The sequence below is a fragment of the Carassius auratus genome, chromosome 18 (genome assembly GCF_003368295.1).
Source record: "Carassius auratus strain Wakin chromosome 18, ASM336829v1, whole genome shotgun sequence".
In the NCBI taxonomy this organism is placed as follows: Eukaryota; Metazoa; Chordata; class Actinopteri; order Cypriniformes; family Cyprinidae; genus Carassius; species Carassius auratus.
This window is the reverse complement of record NC_039260.1, coordinates 20,892,464-20,912,678: the sequence shown is the minus strand read 5'-3', so window position 1 is coordinate 20,912,678 and position 20,215 is coordinate 20,892,464. Positions and strand designations below refer to the sequence as shown.

Here is a 20,215-nt window from a genome sequence, read left to right as displayed (position 1 = left end):
CATTAGTGCTGCCACATTAGACAAATCAGTGGAAAACATCTGGAAATAATTATGTACAACTATTTAGTATGGTAATATTTTATTTGACGGTTCTATTTTTGCACTAGATGGAGATAAGCATCATCTAAATTATTTTAAACAACAACAACACATTACAAACATGCAGTTCTGTAATTAAACCTGCCTTAAATATTATATATACAATGATATTGCTCGCATGTAGGCCAATTCCATCACCAACACAAGAGCTAATTAAAAAAAGAAAAGAAAAGAAAAGAAAAACGTCACACTCAGTGTTTTCAATTCATTAGAAGTCAGAGCATTTCTCCTGAACAGAAAAATTCTTTCTAGTACAGCATGTCACAATCCTTAGAAAATGTGATAAAAAAAAACAAAAAAACTTCATGTTGTTTCAATTTATCTTAAAATTCACAAAAATATGTATCACAAAAATACTCTACGTAACAGGTTCTTAGCTGTACAGATCATGCATATAAATATGTACACATATTTCTAATAATATCTAAAATAAACAAAATTCCATAACAACAACCAAAAACTACAGAGACAAACCAGGCATCGAAAAACCAAAGCAATGTTACCAAAATGGTGTAATTCTGCAGCATAAATGTCATGCAAGGCTGCACAAAAAAAAAAAAAAAAACATAAGAAAATGTAAAATGCAATGTCTTTGCATCTGTCCATGTTCTACATATTTGTGCCTATGATGTTTTTTATTTATTTTTTATCTACAACTATATATTTCTGTGTAAATATATGTGATCTTTTACAAATTTATCAATTTAAAGTGGGAAGTTACAAAACATGAAAATAATGTTTAAAATAAATAATATTATTTCTGTAGCAACATTTTGATCATATATAAGTTAGGTTTTTCCTGCAAAAGCTGGAGAAAGTATGTTTGCTTTCTTTACTTTAAATATAATGAAACCAGTAAGATTGAAACAGTTGTCACATGCAAATAAGTGGGCCTAATTATTATTCCACTACTGATTAGATCTCACAGTTCTGTGAGATTCTTACTGTTTCGAACTGGTACCTTTTGTTTCTGTATACTTTGTCGTCTTAGTCACTATAGTAAGAGTTCCCTCTGTTTTAGTAATCAGATGCTCTGAGGGCATTTCATGGGTCAAAAATTCTACGCTTGGCATCTTCACATAGAAACCTCCAGAAGCTCCCTCACTAGAACAAGGAAGAGAGGACTTGCTTCCTTTTGGAGAGCTTTCTGGTGTGATATGAAGGATGTCTGTAGAATGGGGTCTAAGGGTGACCTTGGGTACTTTGAACCATGTTGTCTCCTCTCTTTCTTCACACTTCATTACAGAGACAAATCCAGATGATACTGTGGGTACTGGAGACTCTGATCCCTCCCGTTCTGCCAACATTTCAGTCCTTGCTTTCGAGGATACTATAGTACTACTCTTTCTCATCTTCTCATCCTTCTCTGTTTTCTTCTTTAGACCTGGGAAAGACATTGTGCCTGATATTGTCTTTGACTCCTTGCTATCTTTGCTTTCTCCTGAGCTGTCCATCCTGAGTTTCATGCTTGTTTCCATTTCCTCTCCCTCACTTTCATTTTTTGAGTATGGTGAGGAAAAGTCCACTTTAGGCAATTTAAGCTTTCCAAACATTGTTTTTTCATCTTTGTTACCATTTAGACTTGGACTTGTTCCATCATCAGACCCACTTGGTGTTACATCAAATGATCCTCTCTGCCCAGATGAGAATGTGACTTTGGGAAATTTAAGCTTAGCAGTTTTGGACTTTCCCTCAGTTTCCACCTCATCTTCGCAATATATTGCTTTCCCCTTTTCATTTGATTGAGACTTCCCAAAACTCGGCTTCATTTTGATCTTTGGCTGTTTAATCTTCACATCTATAGTTTCTGCACTTGCTTCACCACCTACACTAGCTGAGCTCTCAGTTTGTGGATCCACCATAACAAATACAGCTTTTGTTACTTTTGGCAGACGTGGACTTTCATACTCTACCTTGGAGTCTATGTTTATAGAGTGACCTTTTCCCTGAGAAGATTTGATGTTGATTTCAGGTGAACTTAAAGAAGGCAGAGGAATCCCAAACTTTGGAATTTTAACTTTACCAGTCTGCTTTTTATCTTCATCAGAATTATTAGTGTCAGCTTGGGCAGTCTCAATGTCAAAGTCAAGTTCAGGAATCTTTGGTGCTTGTAAACCAGCTTCCAAGTTTGCATCAGTTCCTCCTTTTAGAAATTTAGCTTCCATTTTTCCAGACTTGTTTATGTCAGTTTCTAATACAGAAACTTTTACTTTTGGCATTCCAATATTAAATTTTGTACCTTTAACTTTTGGCCCTTTTATTTTTTCTTTCGGTGTGGGTTCCAGATCAGTATCTTGAAGTTCAGATTTCTTTTTATCCTGGTTTCCATCTTTTGATATGCCAAGATCCAGCTCTAGAGGCACATTAGGCATCATCATCTTTTTACCCTCTTTATGTGAATCCTTAAGGCTTGCATCAATAGAAGGATCTAATATGTTTGCATCTCTAGAGATTCCTATATCTAGTTTTGGGATTTTAACATTCGGCATTGTCAATTTTCCACCCACTCCTCCAGATTCTCCCTCTTTGGTATCAAACTCTCCAGTTCTACTTTCTGGTAATGATATGTCTACCTGTGGTATCTTAATATCAGGTATCTTACATTGTCCACCTTTTACTTCCACAGATCCCCTTATCCCAGGGATCATGACTTCACCTTTTCCTACATCAGGTTGAAGTTCTGAAACAACATCTTTAGATTTTATTTGAGGAATGGGTATATCAATGTTTGGCATCTTTAATTTCGCACCTTCTAGTTCTGAATCAAGTTTGTGATTATCTTCTTTCCTTCCACGAGGTAGTGATAAATCTATCTTAGGCACTATAATGTCTGGCATTTTTAATTTACTCCCTTTCGCTCCGAATTCTACATCAGGATCATCATTTTCCTTTCCATGAGGCAATGATAAATCAACACTAGGCACTGACATTTTTGGTATTTTTAGCTTTTCACCTTTAATTTCGGTGCCAGTGTAAAATGTGTCGTGTTTTGCATGTGGTAATGATATTTCCACTTTTGGAATTCTTAATTTACCCTTCCTTCCAACCTCCACCTCATGGTTATCTATGCCACCCATTTTGGCACGAGGGAGTGAAATGTCAACTTTAGGGATCTTGACATGGGGTAAATTAACTGTACCCCTACTACCATCAATGTTTAAGTCAGAAGAGTCCATGGGTTCATGAAGTTTCACCCTAGGCAAAGAAACATCTAAATCAACTTTTGGAACTGATATATCAATTGTTGGCATCTTAGGGATTTTTAAACTGCCCTCATAACCTCTGATATCTGCCTCAGATACATCAACCTCAGGTTTAGGAAGCAATGCCTCACATTCTGAAATATTTGCTTTTGGCAATGATATCTCAACTGCTGGCATTCTGACTTTTCCTTTGTTGTCCACATATCCAGGCATATGTATTTCTACATCTTTGAGCTTTGCTTTAGGAGTAGGTGTCTTGAATTTGGGGAATTTGAACTTGGATTTGACCTTATCTTCAGGACCCTCTACTCTGAATTCTGGTTTTGTAATTTCTTCAGCACCTGCTTTGATCTTCAGTTCAGTGTCAGGAACAATTATTTCAGTATCCTTTTTAGATGGTGATGTTCTTTTCATTTCCAAATCTATAGATAAGTCAGGACTCTCCAGTTCTAGTTTGTCTCCACTTTTCGATTTTCTGCCAAATTTAGGAAGTGAAATTTTGGGCATTTTTACAGAGACGTCTGGAACATCAAAACTTGCCTCAGATGACGGCCTTCCACCCTCTGCCTTAAGAAGTTCAATATTTTCTCTATCACTGCCCTTTCCCTTGGGAAGACTAAAGTCCAGGTCAACTTTAGGAGCAGATATGTCAACAGTTGGTATTTTCACACTTGGCAGCTTGATGTTCCCACCTAAAGTTACTTCAGGGACATTGAAATCACTAATTTTGGCACCAGAGGCTTTGGTCTCTATATCAGAATCATGGGTCAAGTTAAAGTCTATGTCTTTATTATCTGACCGAACTTTTAGTTCACGATCTGTTAGATTCATTTTAGGGATAGAGATATCAATAGTGGGCATGTGAAATCTTATACCTTTTTTAGTGTCATCTCCCAGTTTAAGCCCTCCCTCTGTGGTTCCCGGCAGAGAGATATCTATAGAGGGCACGTGAAACTTTCCACCCTTGATATCCGGGCCTTCAAAGTCAATTTGACCTCCTGAAGGTTTTAATTTTGGCAAAGAAACATCTAATTCTGGTATTTCAAATTTTCTTCCTTTTCCTGAAGGTCCTTCAACATCTACATCTCCTCCTAATCCTCCTCCAGGCAGAGAGATATTTATAGAGGGCATGTGAAACTTTCCACCCTTGATATCTTGGCCTTCAACATTGATTTCTCCAGCAGATGCTTTAAATTTTGGCAAAGCAACATCTAATTTTGGCATTTCAATTTTTCCTCCTTTTCCTGCATGTCCTTCAACATTTACATCTCGTTCTGCTCCTCCTCCTGGCAGAAAGATATCAATAGAGGGCATGTGAAACTTTCCACCCTTCATATTGGGACTTTCAACGTTAAATTCACCTCCTGATGGTTTTAATTTAGGCAATGAAATATCTAAGTTTGGCATTTCAAATTTTCTTCCTTTTCCTGCATGTCCTTTAAAATCTACATCTCCTCCTGCTTCTCCTCCAGTTAAAGAGATCTATAGAGGGCATGTCTAAATTTCCACCCTTGACATCAGGACCTTCAACATTGATTTCTTCAGCAGACGTTTTTAGTTTTGGCAAAGAAACATCTAATTTAGGCATTTCAAATTTTCTTCCTTTTCCTGAAGGTTTTTCAACATCTAAATCTCCTCCTGCTCCTCCTCCTAGCATAGAGATATCTATAGAGGGCATATGAAACTTTCCTCCCTTCATATCAGGACCTTGAATGTCAACTTCACCTGATGATTTAAATTTTGGCAAAGAAACATCTAATTTTGGCATTTCAAATGTTCTTCCTTTTCCTGTATGTCCTTCAACATCTACATCTCCTGCTGCTCCTCCTCCTGGCAGAGAGATATCAATAGTGGGCATGTGTAACTTTCCACCTTTGATATCGGGACCTTCAATGTTGATTTCACCTCCTGATGGTTTTAATTTAGGCAATGAAACGTCAAATTTTGGCATTTCAAATTTTCTTCCTTTTCCTGCATGTCCTTTAACATCTACATCTCCTCCTGCTTCTCCTCCAGGCAGAGAGATATCTATAGAGGGCATATGAAACATTTCACCCTTGATGTCGGGACCTTTAACATCGATTTCTCTAGAAGACAGTTTGAATTTTGGCAAAGAAACGTCTAATTTAGGCATTTCAAATTTTCTTCCTTTTCCCGAAGGTTTTTCAACATCTACATCTCCTCCTGCTCCTCCTCCTGGCAGAGAGATATCAATAGAGGGCATGTGAAACTTTCCACCCTTGATATTGGGGCCTTCAACATTGATTTCACCTCCTGATGGTTTTAATTTAGGCAAGGAAACATCTAATTTAGGCATTTCAAATTTTCTTCCTTTTCCTGCATGTCCTTCAATATCTACATCTCCTCCTGCTCCTCCTCCAGGCAGAGAGATATCTAAAGAGGGCATATGAAATGTTTCAGCCTTGATATCGGGACCTTCAACATTGATTTCTCCTGCAGATGCTTTTAATTTTGGCAAAGAAATATCTAATTTAGGCATTTCAAATTTTCTTCCTTTTCCTGCATGTCCTTCAACATCTACATCTCCTGCTGCTCCTCCTCCTGGCAGAGAGATATCAATAGTGGGCATGTGAAACTTTCCACCTTTGATATCGGGACCTTCCATGTTGATTTCACCTCCTGATGGTTTTAATTTAGGCAATGAAACGTCAAATTTTGGCATTTCAAATTTTCTTCCTTTTCCTGCATGTCCTTCAACATCTACATCTACTCCTGCTTCTCCTCCAGGCAGAGAGATATCTATAGAGGGCATGTGAACCATTTCACCCTTGATATCGGGACCTTTAACATCGATTTCTCCAGAAGACACTTTGAATTTTGGCAAAGAAACATCTAATTTAGGCATTTCAAATTTTCCTCCTTTTCCCGAAGGTTTTTCAACATCTACATCTCCTCCTGCTTTTCCTCCTGGCAGAGAGATATCAATAGTGGGCATGTGAAACTTTCCACCCTTGATATTGGGGCCTTCAACATTGATTTCACCTCCTGATGGTTTTAATTTAGGTAATGATACATCTAATTTAGGCATTTCAAATGTTCTTCCTTTTCCTGCATGTCCTTTAACATCTACATCTCCTCCTGTTTCTCCTCCAGGCAGAGAGATATCTATAGAGGGCATGTGAACCATTTCACCCTTGATATCGGGACCTTCAACGTTGATTTCTCCAGCAGACGTTTTTAATTTTGGCAAGGAAATATCTAATTTTGGCATTTCACATTTCCTTCCTTTTCCTGCATGTCCTTCAACATCTACATCTCCTCCTGCTCCTCCTCCTGGCAGAGAGATATCAATAGTGGGCATGTTAAACTTTCCACCCTTGATATCGGGACCTTCAATGTTGATTTCACCTCCTGGTGGTTTTAATTTAGGCAAGGGAACATCAAATTTAGGCATTTCAAATTTTCTTCCTTTTCCTGCAGGTCCTTCAACATCTACATCTCCTCCTGCTCCTCCTCCTGGCAGAGAGGTATCAACAGAGGGCATGCGTAACTTTCCACCCTTCATATCGTGACCTTCAACATTGATTTCACCTCCTGATGGTTTTAATTTAGGCAAAGAAACATCTAATTTTGGCATTTCAAATTTTCTTCCTTTTCCTGCATGTCCTTCAACATCTATATCTCCTTCTGCTCTTCCTCCTGGCAGAGAGATATCAATAGTGGGCATGTGTAACTTTACACCTTTGATATCGGGACCTTCAATGTTGATTTCACCTCCTGATGGTTTTAATTTAGGCAATGAAACGTCAAATTTTGGCATTTCAAATTTTCTTCCTTTTCCTGCATGTCCTTTAACATCTACATCTCCTCCTGCTTCTCCTCCAGGCAGAGAGATATCTATAGAGGGCATATGAAACATTTCACCCTTGATGTCGGGACCTTCAACATCGATTTCTCCAGAAGACAGTTTGAATTTTGGCAAAGAAACGTCTAATTTAGGCATTTCAAATTTTCTTCCTTTTCCCGAAGGTTTTTCAACATCTACATCTCCTACTGCTCCCCCTCCTGACAGAGAGATATCAATAGAGGGCATGTGAAACTTTCCACCCTTGATATTGGGGCCTTCAACATTGATTTCACCTACTGATGGTTTTAATTTAGGTAATGATACATCTAATTTAGGCATTTCAAATGTTCTTCCTTTTCCTGCATGTCCTTTAACATCTACATCTCCTCCTGTTTCTCCTCCAGGTAGAGAGATATCTATAGAGGGCATGTGAACCGTTTCACCCTTGATATCGGGACCTTCAACGTTGATTTCTCTAGCAGACATTTTTAATTTTGGCAAGGAAATATCTAATTTTGGCATTTCAAATTTCCTTCCTTTTCCTGCATGTCCTTCTACATCTACATCTCCTCCTGCTCCTCCTCCTGGCAGAGAGATATCAATAGTGGGCATGTGTAACTTTCCACCTTTGATATCGGGACCTTCAATGTTGATTTCACCTCCTGATGGTTTTAATTTAGGCAAAGAAACATCTAATTTTGGCATTTCAAATTTTCTTCCTTTTCCTACATGTCCTTTAACATCTACATCTCCTCCTGCGTCTCCTCCAGGCAGAGAGATATCTATAGAGGGCATATGAAACATTTCACCCTTGATGTCGGGACCTTCAACATCGATTTCTCCAGAAGACAGTTTGAATTTTGGCAAAGAAACGTCTAATTTAGGCATTTCAAATTTACTTCCTTTTCCCGAAGGTTTTTCAAAATCTACATCTCCTCCTGCTCCTCCTCCTGGCAGAGAGATATCAAAAGAGGGCATGTGAAACTTTCCACCCTTGATATTGGGGCCTTCAACATTGATTTCACCTACTGATGGTTTTAATTTAGGTAATGATACATCTAATTTAGGCATTTCAAATGTTCTTCCTTTTCCTGCATGTCCTTTAACATCTACATCTCCTCCTGTTTCTCCTCCAGGTAGAGAGATATCTATAGAGGGCATGTGAACCGTTTCACCCTTGATATCGGGACCTTCAACGTTGATTTCTCTAGCAGACGTTTTTAATTTTGGCAAGGAAATATCTAATTTTGGCATTTCAAATTTCCTTCCTTTCCCTGCATGTCCTTCAACATCTACATCTCCTCCTGCTCCTCCTCCTGGCAGAGAGATATCAATAGTGGGCATGTTAAACTTTCCACCCTTGATATCGGGACCTTCAATGTTGATTTCACCTCCTGGTGGTTTTAATTTAGACAAGGGAACATCAAATTTAGGCATTTCAAATTTTCTTCCTTTTCCTGCAGGTCCTTCGACATCTACAGCTCCTGCTCCTCCTCCTCCTGGCAGAGAGATATCAATAGTGGGCATGTGTAACTTTCCACCTTTGATATCGGGACCTTCAATGTTGATTTCACCTCCTGATGGTTTTAATTTAGGCAAAGAAACATCTAATTTTGGCATTTCAAATTTTCTTCCTTTTCCTGCATGTCCTTCAACATCTACATTTCCTGCTCCTCCTCCTCCTGGCAGAGAGATATCAATAGTGGGCATGTGTAACTTTCCACCTTTGATATCGGGACCTTCAATGTTGATTTCACCTCCTGATGGTTTTAATTTAGGCAATGAAACATCAAATTTTGGCATTTCAAATTTTCTTCCTTTTCCTGCATGTCCTTTAACATCTACATCTCCTCCTGCTTCTCCTCCAGGCAGAGAGATATCTATAGAGGGCATATGAAACATTTCACCCTTGATATCGGGACCTTTAACATCGATTTCTCCAGAAGACAGTTTGAATTTTGGCAAAGAAACGTCTAGTTTAGGGATTTCAAATTTACTTCCTTTTCCTGAAGGTTTTTCAACATCTACATCTCCTCCTGCTCCTCCTCCTGGCAGAGAGATATCAATAGAGGGCATGTGAAACTTTCCACCCTTGATTTTGGGGCCTTCATCATTGATTTCACCTCCTGATGGTTTTAATTTAGGTAATGATACATCTAATTTAGGCATTTCAAATGTTCTTCCTTTTCCTGCATGTCCTTTAACATCTACATATCCTCCTGTTTCTCCTTCAGGCAGAGAGATATCTATAGAGGGCATGTGAACCGTTTCACCCTTGATATCGGGACCTTCAACGTTGATTTCTCTAGCAGACGTTTTTAATTTTGGCAAGGAAATATCTAATTTTGGCATTTCAAATTTCCTTCCTTTTCCTGCATGTCCTTCAACATCTACATCTCCTTCTGCTCCTCCTCCTGGCAGAGAGATATCAATAGAGGGCATGTGAAACTTTCTACCCTTGATATTGGGATCTTCAATGTTGATTTTACCTCCTGATGGCTTTAATTTTGGCAAGGAAACATCTAATTTAGGCATTTCAAATTTTCTTCCTTTTCCTGCATGTCCTTCAACATCTATATCTCCTTCTGCTCTTCCTCCTGGCAGGGAGATATCAATAGAGGGCATGTGAAACTTTCCACCCTTGATATCGGGATCTTCAATGTTGATTTCACCTCCTGATGGCTTCAATTTAGGCAAGGAAACATCTAATTTAGGCATTTCAAATTTTCTTCCTTTTTCTGCATGTCCTTCAACATCTATATCTCCTTCTGCTCTTCCTCCTGGCAGGGAGATATCAATAGAGGGCATGTGAAACTTTCCTCCTTTGATATCGGGACCTTCAATGTTGATTTCACCTTCTGATGGTTTTAATTTAGGCAATGAAACGTCAAATTTTGGCATTTCAAATTTTCTTCCTTTTCCTGCATGTCCTTTAACATCTACATCTCCTCCTGCTCCTCCTCCTGGCAGAGAGATATCTAAAGAGGGCATATGAAACATTTCACCCTTGATATCGGGACCTTTAACATCGATTTCTCCAGAAGACAGTTTGAATTTTGGCAAAGAAACGTCTCGTTTAGGGATTTCAAATTTACTTCCTTTTCCTGAAGGTTTTTCAACATCTACATCTCCTCCTGCTCCTCCTCCTGACAGAGAGATATCAATAGAGGGCATGTGAAACTTTCCACCCTTGATATTGGGGCCTTCATCATTGATTTCACCTCCTGATGGTTTTAATTTAGGTAATGATACATCTAATTTAGGCATTTCAAATGTTCTTCCTTTTCCTGCATGTCCTTTAACATCTACATATCCTCCTGTTTCTCCTTCAGGCAGAGAGATATCTATAGAGGGCATGTGAACCGTTTCACCCTTGATATCGGGACCTTCAACGTTGATTTCTCTAGCAGACGTTTTTAATTTTGGCAAGGAAATATCTAATTTTGGCATTTCAAATTTCCTTCCTTTTCCTGCATGTCCTTCAACATCTACATCTCCTTCTGCTCCTCCTTCTGGCAGAGAGATATCAATAGAGGGCATGTGAAACTTTCTACCCTTGATATTGGGATCTTCAATGTTGATTTCACCTCCTGATGGCTTTAATTTTGGCAAGGAAACATCTAATTTAGGCATTTCAAATTTTCTTCCTTTTCCTGCATGTCCTTCAACATCTATATCTCCTTCTGCTCTTCCTCCTGGCAGGGAGATATCAATAGAGGGCATGTGAAACTTTCCACCCTTGATATCGGGATCTTCAATGTTGATTTCACCTCCTGATGGCTTCAATTTAGGCAAGGAAACATCTAATTTAGGCATTTCAAATTTTCTTCCTTTTTCTGCATGTCCTTCAACATCTATATCTCCTTCTGCTCTTCCTCCTGGCAGGGAGATATCAATAGAGGGCATGTGAAACTTTCCACCTTTGATATCGGGACCTTCAATGTTGATTTCACCTTCTGATGGTTTTAATTTAGGCAATGAAACGTCAAATTTTGGCATTTCAAATTTTCTTCCTTTTCCTGCATGTCCTTTAACATCTACATCTCCTCCTGCTCCTCCTCCTGGCAGAGAGATATCTAAAGAGGGCATATGAAACATTTCACCCTTGATATCGGGACCTTTAACATCGATTTCTCCAGAAGACACTTTGAATTTTGGCAAAGAAACATCTAATTTAGGCATTTCAAATTTTCCTCCTTTTCCCGAAGGTTTTTCAACATCTACATCTCCTCCTGCTCCTCCTCCTGGCAGAGAGATATCAATAGTGGGCATGTGAATCTTTCCACCCTTGACATCAGGACCTTCAATGCCAACTACACCTGATGGTTTTAATTTAGGCAAAGAAACATCTAATTTAGGCATTTCAAATTTTCTTCCTTTTCCTGCATGTCCTTTAACATCTACATATCCTCCTGCTCCTCCTCCTGGCAGAGAAATATCAATAGAGGGCATGTCTAAATTTCCACCCTTGACATCAGGAGCTTCAATGCCAACTACACCTGATGATTTTAATTTAGGCAAAGAAACATCTAATTTAGGCATTTCAATTTTTTTTCCTTTTCCTGTATGTCCTTCAACATCTACATCTCCTGCTGCTCCTCCTCCTGGCAGAGAGATATCAATAGTGGGCATGTGAATCTTTCCATCCTTGACATCAGGATCTTTAATGTCAACACCTGATGATTTTAATTTAGGCAAAGAAACATCTAATTTAGGCATTTTAATTTTTCTTCCTTTTCCTGAAGGTCCTTCAATATCTACATCTCCTCCTGCTCCTCCTCCTGGCAGAGAGATATCAATAGAGGGCAAATTAAAATTTCCACCCTTCATATCAGGACCTTCAACATTGATTTCACCTTCTGATGGTTTTAATTTAGGCAAGGAAACATCAAATTTAGGCATTTCAAATTTTATTCCTTTTCCTGCAGGTCCTTCAATATCTACATCTCCTCCTGCTCCTCCTCCTGGCAGAGAGATATCAATAGAGGGCATGTGAATCTTTCCATCCTTGACATCAGGACCTTCAATGTCAACTACACCTGATGATTTTAATTTTGGCAAAGAAACATCTAATTTTGGCATTTTGAATTTTCTTCCTTTTCCCGCATGCCCTTCGACATCTACATCTCCTCCTGCTCCTCCTCCTGGCAGAGAGATATCAATAGTGGGCACGTGAAACTTTCCACCCTTGATATCGGGACCTTCAATGTCCATTTCACCTCCTGATGATTTTAATTTAGGCAAAGAAACATCTAATTTAGGCATTTCAATTTTTTTTCCTTTTCCTGCATGTCCTTCAACATCTACATCTCCTTCTGCTCCTCCTCCTGGCAGAGAGATATCAATAGTGGGCATGTGAAACTTTCCACCCTTGATATCGGGACCTTCAATGTCCATTTCACCTCCTGATGATTTTAATTTAGGCAAAGAAACATCTAATTTAGGCATTTCAATTTTTTTTCCTTTTCCTGCATGTCCTTCAACATCTACATCTCCTTCTGCTCCTCCTCCTGGCAGAGAGATATCAATAGTGGGCATGTGTAACTTTACACCTTTGATATCGGGACCTTCAATGTCAACTACACCTGTTGATTTTAATTTTTGCAAAGAAACATCTAATTTTGGCATTTTGAATTTTCTTCCTTTTCCCGCATGCCCTTCGACATCTACATTTCCTCCTGCTCCTCCTCCTGGCAGAGAGATATCAATAGTGGGCACGTGAAACTTTCCACCCTTGATATCGGGACCTTCAATGTCCATCTCACCTCCTGATGATTTTAATTTAGGCAAAGAAACATCTAATTTAGGCATTTCAATTTTTTTTCCTTTTCCTGCATGTCCTTCAACATCTACATCTCCTCCTGCTCCTCCTCCTGGCAGAGAGATATCAATAGTGGGCATGTGAAACTTTCCACCCTTGATATCGGGACCTTCACTGTCGATTTCACCTTCTGATGGTTTTAATTTAGGCAAAGAAACATCAAATTTAGGCATTTCATACTTTATACCTGTTCCAGAATGGCCTTCTATATCAATGTTTGTCTCTGTTTTATCTTTAGGCAATGAAATGTCAAGGGAAGGTGTGTGAACTTTGCTTCCTTTACCTTTTGGCAATGGAATACTGATATTTGGCTTGTGAATTGTTCCACATATTGCTCCAGGTTCTTCAAATATGACCTCACTCTCAGAGGATGCTATTTTTGGAAGAGAGATGTCTAATTTTGTCATTTCAAACTTTACTCCAGTACTTGCATGTCCCTTAGTGTCAATGCTTTTTGCAGCCATCTTTGGTAAGGACACATCTAATGTGGGAAGACCAATGTCCGCATCTGACATCTCTATCTTGGGCCCTGCAATGTCAAGTTTGGGGAGGGAAATCTTATGCTCTTTTTCCATTGATCCATCAATGTCATCTCCAAATTTTTGTTTTGCATCAAGGTTTAGCTCTGGTAATGATGTGTCAGGCTTGGTGGTGTTGATTTTTGTTGCTTTTACAGTGCAGTCGGGAACTTTAACATCTTTGAATTCAGCTTTGCCCTTAGTCTTTTGGAGATGCAAGTCCAAATCCACATTTGGTGCTTTGATGTCAATCTTGGGCATTTTCAGTTTATTTTCAGACGTATCAGTTTCTTTCCTTGCCTCTCCATCATATTCATCTGAATGACAAGAATGTCTTACATTTGGTAGTTTGAACTTTGGGACAGTCAACTTTGTATCACAGACATCCAGATTTATCTTTGGTATTTTTATCTCAGCACCCTCTCCTTTTTCTTTAACACTAACCTCAAAATTAGAAACATTAGTTTCAGTCTCGCCCTGAGGCATGTTGAGATCACGCTCTACTGATGGAAGCTTAAATTTGCTTTCTAGTTCTTTCACCTCAAAGCTGTCATTTGAAGATTGTAAATCTAACTTCGACTTTTTAATTTTTGGAAAATTCATTCCAAATTTTGGACCTTTCGTCTTGGCCTTCAGCTTGGATCCAGAGGCCTCTCCCTCATGTGTTGAAACATCTACACTGATCTTCCCTTCACCAACAGCAGCATCCATAGCCTTCATCTTTGGAAATCTGATCTTCCTCTTTTTCTTAGTACTAGTGATAACACCCTCCAGATGTTCTGATTCATCTGCAGTGGCCTTTCCACCTTTCCTTATCTTGAACTTTGGGAATACAAACTCAACATCAACAGAACTGATGTCTGATCTACCAGGTGATCCATCAACCTCCATCTCTGCTTGTGCTCTTGCTTTTTTGTTCTCTTTCAGTCGTTTCAATCCAAATCTTCCTCCTCTCCTTTTCTTGGTTTTGAATGGTTTCACACTTTTGACGCTCTGCAAGAGAAAGGTGATCATTCCTTCTAGCTTCTACTGTTGTAAGTACTATTGTTAAAATTAAATCACTTTAAGAAATACTGCGGATATTCAGAAAATATTTCTATTGTATAGCAACATTTCAACAAGTACCATTTTTTGCATCTTGGCCTTAGGTCCTCTGAGCTCAAGATTTTGTGCCCCTGGACGTATGCTGACTTCACTTCCTGGCACAGTCCTCTTCAAAAAGAAGGACACCTTGTAGGGTTCTGCACACTGAAGAATTTTTAATGCGTCCTCATATTTGACGTTATCAAAATACACCCTGGCACTTAGCAGTTGATCTCCTGCAATAACACATCATCAAAAAATATTTATGACTTACATGATTTGTCTTGGTATTCTTAGTACATAAGGAAACTAAATTCACTAAATTCCTGCACTCAACACCTGTCCATTTATGATTTTATGGTTAAAGTAGTTTCTCCTGCTTGTCTTATCAATGACATTGTCTCAAGTCTTTACAATTTACAGTATTTGACATTGCACTCTGTATTGTAAAATGCAGTCCCTTGGTACCTTTCTGTAGACTGAGGTGCTTTGCTGCTGGGGAGTCTTTCAAGACCTCTTTGATGAAGATACCTTGCTCCCCTCCACCCACAACACTGTACCCACTAGCTCCAACCTCAGCATGTGTTTCAACAACCATTTCCACAAGCTCCGACAACTGGTTGTCCTTCTCCATCTGTTCATAAAATGTACCAAATCAACTTTTATTAAAATTAAATACTGTCCACACAGTGATTATGTAGTAGACAGCTCAAGGACTAAAACACAGCAGCAAATATGGACAATAAATAAAGACACTACACAGACAACAAAACAGTTAGACAGTTTGGTAAGTAGGTAAAAGACAATTAGATAAGTAGGTAATATGTACATAAAATGTAACAGTAGTAGGATATGATTGATTGTAAGTATATATACACTCACTGGCCACTTTATTTATTAGTACACCTTGCTAGTACCGGGTAGGACCCGTGTTGTCTTCAGAACTGCCTTAATTCTTCATGGCATAGATTCAACAAGGTGATGGAAACATTCATCAGATACTTTGGTCCATATTGACATGATAGCATCATGCAGTTGCTGCAGATTTGTCGGCTGCACATCTATGATGCAAATTTCCTGTTCCACCACATCCCAAAGCTGCTCTACTGGACTGAGATCTGGTGACTGTGGAGGCCATTTGAGTAAAGTGAACTCATTGTCATGTTCAAGAAACCATTCTGAGATGATCTGAGGCTGTGACATTTAAACAATGCTCAATTGGTACTGAGGGGGCTAAAGTGTGCCAAGAAAATATCCCCCACACCATTACACCACCAGCAGCAGCCTGAATCGTTGAGACAAGGCAGGATGGATCCATGCTTTCATGTTCTTTGCGCTAAATTCTGACTCTACCATCTGAATGTCGCAGCAGAAATCAAGACTTATCAGACCAGGCAACGTTTTCCCAATCTTCTATTGTCCAATTTTGGTGAGTCTGTGTGAATTGTAGCCTCCACTTCCTGTTTCTAGCTGACAGGAGCAGCACACTGTGTTCTTCTGCTGCTGCAGCCCATCTGGTTTAGGGTTTGACATGTTGTGCATTCGGAGATGCTATTCTGTGTACCTTGTTTGTAATGAGTGCTTACTTGATTTACTGTCACCAACAACCATTCCACATTCAAAGTCACTTAAATCCCATTTCTTCCCCGTACCTCATTCTTATTGTCTGTCTTGGGGGGTTCCTCCATGTCTGTGTGGGTGGTTTGGGTGTCTCTAAGCTGGCTTCTCTTTTTACTCAAAACTTGTTTTAGTTCTGCATGGAGTTTTTCCTTCTGAACCTTGGAAACAAATTTGGAAGTAAGAATCTTGAGAGGTCTAGAATCCACATCTCCACATGGCTGGGGTCAAAGATTACATTTGTAGTACTCACAATTCGCTCTGGGCTGTCCTGTTCATCAGCAGAGATGCTGAGGTGTGTACTTAGATGAGCGCCAAAGGGAGGCCTGTCTGAGGGGGGAGATTGTCTTTTGTTGTTTACCTGTGTGTAAAGAGGCAAACAAGGCAGACATGAGATCAATAAAATAAAACAGCCATTTTTATTGGCTTTAAAGAAGTAATGGTTTGACAAGTGAAAACCTACAGGTGAATCTCTGGCTCCGGGACTCCCATGACTGTCCTCTTGGTCAGAGTCTGAAATTAAGCAGGTTTACAATGTCAGGAGCCATCACTCAAAATGACTTGACTGTAATAATGCATTTAGGCCCATTTAGACCAGGTACACTATTTACAAATAAGTACACTTTAACAGACATTTTAATAATTATCATGGAAATTACATAGACGGTTTCATCGGGCGCACGCGCCTGGACCTAAGTTAACATCCGGTCTGTTGTGTATATAGGTCTGGCTGCGGTGCCATCTACAAACGCAGTTAAAGTCAATGTGATGAGTAGACTGAAGTTGGGCTCAGATGGTTGTGCAAAAAGGCTTCGTTGAATAAACACGAGTAACGTAACGTTACGTACTGCACTTTTATTAATAATAATTCCTTACATTTATATTTGTAAATATCAAAACGAGGCACGGGTGTTTTTATATCGCTGTATTTCTGAAGGAGGACTTGCATGTAATATGCCTGATAAAGCAGCATGTGAGCGTACCAGCTCTGCTTTGTTTACAGCTGTTACTGGGGAAACCTCTATTTCTCGCTCTTTATGTCTATGCTTAAAAACATCTCCTGCTGGCAAAGAATTAATTTGCATATTCATTAAGTCCGACTGATCCATGCAGCAAACATATTTTGTTTGTTATCAAAAAATATCTACTCTAGGGGGACTTGACTGTTGTTATTGATTCTATTTGGAGTCTACCGGAAGTTAAGTTAGGTCCACAAAAGTGCGCATGCGCAGTAACGTTTGTTTATGTTGATGCCGTTGAAACCGTCTATACTTTAAAACAATAATATACTTAAGAGTGTTTTCGGACACTTACAGTAATTGCATGTTATTTACAATTAAATTGTAGTGTAATTATTGTTTAACTTAATTATTGTTTAATGTATTAAATTAGTAGAATTTTTGACCCACTTAAGTAGGATGTAAGTATATCTAAATGTAATTTCATAATTAATTCTACTATCTTTGAAACATAGTTATTGTGTACTTCTGAATGTACTGACAATTATTTATTAACTCTAACTGTATAAGTTATTATCAAGCACTTTACAGGTGCTTTTGTAAGTCGACACATCAAAATAAGTGTACTTCCTTAAAGCTTTTAATTTGGAATTGCAAAAAAATTGTGCTGTAAAACAAATAAACGCGATTAATTGCATCCAAAATAAAGGTTTGTGTTTACATTATGTATGTGTACTGTGTTAACAGCACTATTAAAAATATATATATTTAAAAGTATACTTAATTGTGTTAGGAAACAGTAATAAAAGTGTCTCTCTTTAATACACTTATCCACAAGTAATTTTTAAAAAAATATCCTTTTTTTGATTTGAAGAATGAGCACATTCAATACAATCAAGCACAAGGATATTAATAAGCATTTTATGTGATCCAATCACAGTTTACCACACATCAACCAACATCTGGTTGTAAATACACATGTAAATGTGTCTCGTATGACCAAATGTGATTGAATTTCATGGGATGGGGGACTTTTTTCATGACTGACTATAAATCACTTGCTGTGTGTTGCTGCATATTTGTGATAAAAGCTTCACATGATTCTCTGTCCTCTTGAAACCTTCCAAACTCATTCTGTGATATTACAAGTCCTCCAACTTTGGTTTATAGTGTAAACCTACCATACTATATCAGCCCTGCTGTTATCTATGAGACTAAAAAATCCTGTCCCACCAAAGATCATGTTGCCATCAAATATAGGCCTGCAAACAGTGTCTTTCTCTGCATGGTTCTCATTCCTCTTTCGGCAGTGGTGTCTGGTATCTCTGTCTGTTGTAAGAGTGTGTAACCAACATTAAGAGATCTGTAGACTGGCGAGCAGGTAATTTCTAATGGGCTCAGACACTCACACTGGATAACTTGTTACACAAGACAGGCACAAATAACACTAGCAGGTGCTCTTTTATCATCCTGTGCCGGCTGTCTAAGACAGTGTTTCCCAACCTTTTTTGTCTTATTTAGCACCACACCTCTACTGTGTAACTTACATTATATTGCATATTTTCAGCATGATTTTAATATGTATTACTACAGTCACTTAAAAAAAAAGAAAGAAAAAACACTATAAAATAAAAACTTTTGACACTGTGGGTGGAAAAAACAAACTTTTGTTTTCTTTCATACATGAAACAATATTTGTATATGAATGTGTGTTTGTCTATGACAGTGTTATGTTTGTATTATTTATTCACTATTACAGGTTTTTATTTGAATTGGTTTAATTTTCAGTAGTTTTTATATGCACTTATGTCATTATACACATAGTGTACACATAGTTTTTTACTTTTTTATTTTATTTAAGTACTTATTTAAGTTTTGTAATTTTTGTCTGTAATATTTAGATATTATTTAAACAATAATAAAAACAAATTATTTATAATAGTTTTAGTTTTAGTTAACAAAAATAACACTGGTTTACGATCGACTGGCCATCCTTTCAGGGTCCTTTCCTGCCTACGGCCAGAAATACTGGGAGAGACTCCAGCATACCTACGAGTCTGTGGAGTATAGTGTGTATATCTGTGTGTATGTGTGTGTGTGTGTGTGTGTGTTTGTGAGTGAAAGAGGCAGCTGTTCCCTAGTGATGCTATGGGTGTCCTGAGGAGGGGACCGAAGACTGGAATGGTGCTGCACATATCTGATCTTTATATAGACATGTGCTTGTGTAATGACAGAACTGTTCACACTAGAGCTCCTACAAATGCTGCCAAGCAATAGGCAAGCTGAGCACACATCAGCCAAACTCCGCGCCAGTAAACACTCTTGAATTATATAATGCATACTTGAGAAAGAAGTTGAGAGACCAAAAAGTTTGTCTGGAATTAAGAAGCTAATTTATGCAATTTAGAACAGAAGTTCAGGAGATTAATGGGTCTAACTGATTCATGGGTACTGATGCGTGACTTAGAGAACAGTGATAGAGAGGGAAATTAAGATGTAATTTTCCAGTTCCTTACTAAATTTGTTACTTATGATCATGAAAAATGTTTTGATTTAAAGACCTACATTTAATATGAATTGTCTTTTATATACTGTAAACATAAAATGTTTCGCATAAAATGCATACATTTTATTTTATTGTTTATTGTATTTTTTCATATATTTCTATATTTTCTGGTCAATAATTCCCATTACTTTACATGGCTTTGGAAACATAAAAAAAAAACAATTAGCAGGTTCAATCTTTTAACCAATAATATATGTAGCAACAGAATTCTTACAAACTGAGTTAGCTGCGACTCAAACCAGCCTCCTCAACCTCCACTGTTCAATTATGTCCTATTGAACACACAAGCCAGCCACTTACAAGAACAACAGAGGATAGAAAAGTAATTCTATTGCTGTTGATTCAATACAGTCACAAGATCATTTCGTATGAGAATAGGCACTTGATAATGGCACAAGAGTTACAACTGAACCAGTGCCTGAGCCCAATGGTGACCCACATGGGGATTTGTGCATCCCTAATCCAAACAAGTGTGTGTCATTAGATACAATGGTCCAAAATAAACAACTAAAAAAAGAAAAAATCTGAAGGGTCACAAAAA

General features: G+C 38.3%; 2 protein-coding genes across 2 annotated transcripts; both read right to left on the bottom strand.

The window, feature by feature from the left end:
* Positions 1–62: 62 nt before the first annotated feature.
* On the bottom strand, positions 63–4,739 carry LOC113118641 (neuroblast differentiation-associated protein AHNAK-like). Its single transcript, XM_026287970.1, has one exon. The coding sequence runs from the start codon at positions 4,707–4,709 to the stop codon at positions 1,041–1,043; it is 3,669 nt and encodes a 1,222-aa protein (XP_026143755.1). The 5' UTR covers positions 4,710–4,739; the 3' UTR covers positions 63–1,040.
* Positions 4,708–18,351, bottom strand: LOC113118752 (neuroblast differentiation-associated protein AHNAK-like). The gene is made up of 7 exons (XM_026288170.1): positions 18,342–18,351; positions 16,613–16,662; positions 16,403–16,510; positions 16,185–16,310; positions 15,001–15,166; positions 14,575–14,768; positions 4,708–14,442 (listed from the first exon to the last, which is right to left on the bottom strand). The coding sequence occupies exons 1-7, from the start codon at positions 18,349–18,351 to the stop codon at positions 4,741–4,743; spliced, it is 10,356 nt and encodes a 3,451-aa protein (XP_026143955.1). The 3' UTR covers positions 4,708–4,740.
* Positions 18,352–20,215: the final 1,864 nt, after the last annotated feature.